General features: G+C 72.4%; 1 protein-coding gene across 1 annotated transcript in view; it reads right to left on the bottom strand.

The window, feature by feature from the left end:
- The window catches only part of LOC102036302 (histone H2A), a 1,697-nt gene extending 1,405 nt beyond the window's left edge, over window positions 1-292 (bottom strand). The window contains exon 1 of the mRNA XM_031057549.1: window positions 4-292. Within this exon, the coding sequence (XP_030913409.1) occupies window positions 4-207 (204 nt within the window). The 5' untranslated portion in view covers window positions 208-292. The remainder of the gene's footprint in view (window positions 1-3) is intronic.
- Window positions 293-438: the final 146 nt, after the last annotated feature.

Here is a 438-nt window from a genome sequence, read left to right as displayed (position 1 = left end):
GTTCCCCGCCAGCTCCAGGATCTCGGCCGTCAGGTACTCCAGCACGGCCGCCAGGTACACCGGCGCGCCGGCGCCCACGCGCTCCGCGTAGTTGCCCTTGCGCAGCAGCCGGTGCACGCGGCCCACGGGGAACTGCAGCCCGGCCCGCGACGAGCGCGACTTGGCCTTAGCCCGCGCCTTGCCGCCCTGCTTCCCGCGACCAGACATCTTCCCGCGCTCCTCGCTCGCTCGGCACACAAAGTCCCGCTGACACGCAGCGACACCGACACCGCCGCCCTCAGACCTCCGGCTTTATATCCCCTCCCTGCGCGCGACCGCCGCCTCCTGATAGGCCGAGGACCGCTCTCGGGGCACGCTCTGACCAATGGCGCGCTGAATCTCACGCTGACCAATCGCCACGGCCGCAGCGCCCACTGGCTCCGCCCCCCGTCCCCGCCC

Source organism: Geospiza fortis, unplaced genomic scaffold (assembly GCF_000277835.1).
Source record: "Geospiza fortis unplaced genomic scaffold, GeoFor_1.0 scaffold186, whole genome shotgun sequence".
Classification (NCBI taxonomy): domain Eukaryota; kingdom Metazoa; phylum Chordata; class Aves; order Passeriformes; family Thraupidae; genus Geospiza; species Geospiza fortis.
Note: the sequence above shows the minus strand (reverse complement) of the source record. Positions and strands in the feature narration are given on the sequence as shown.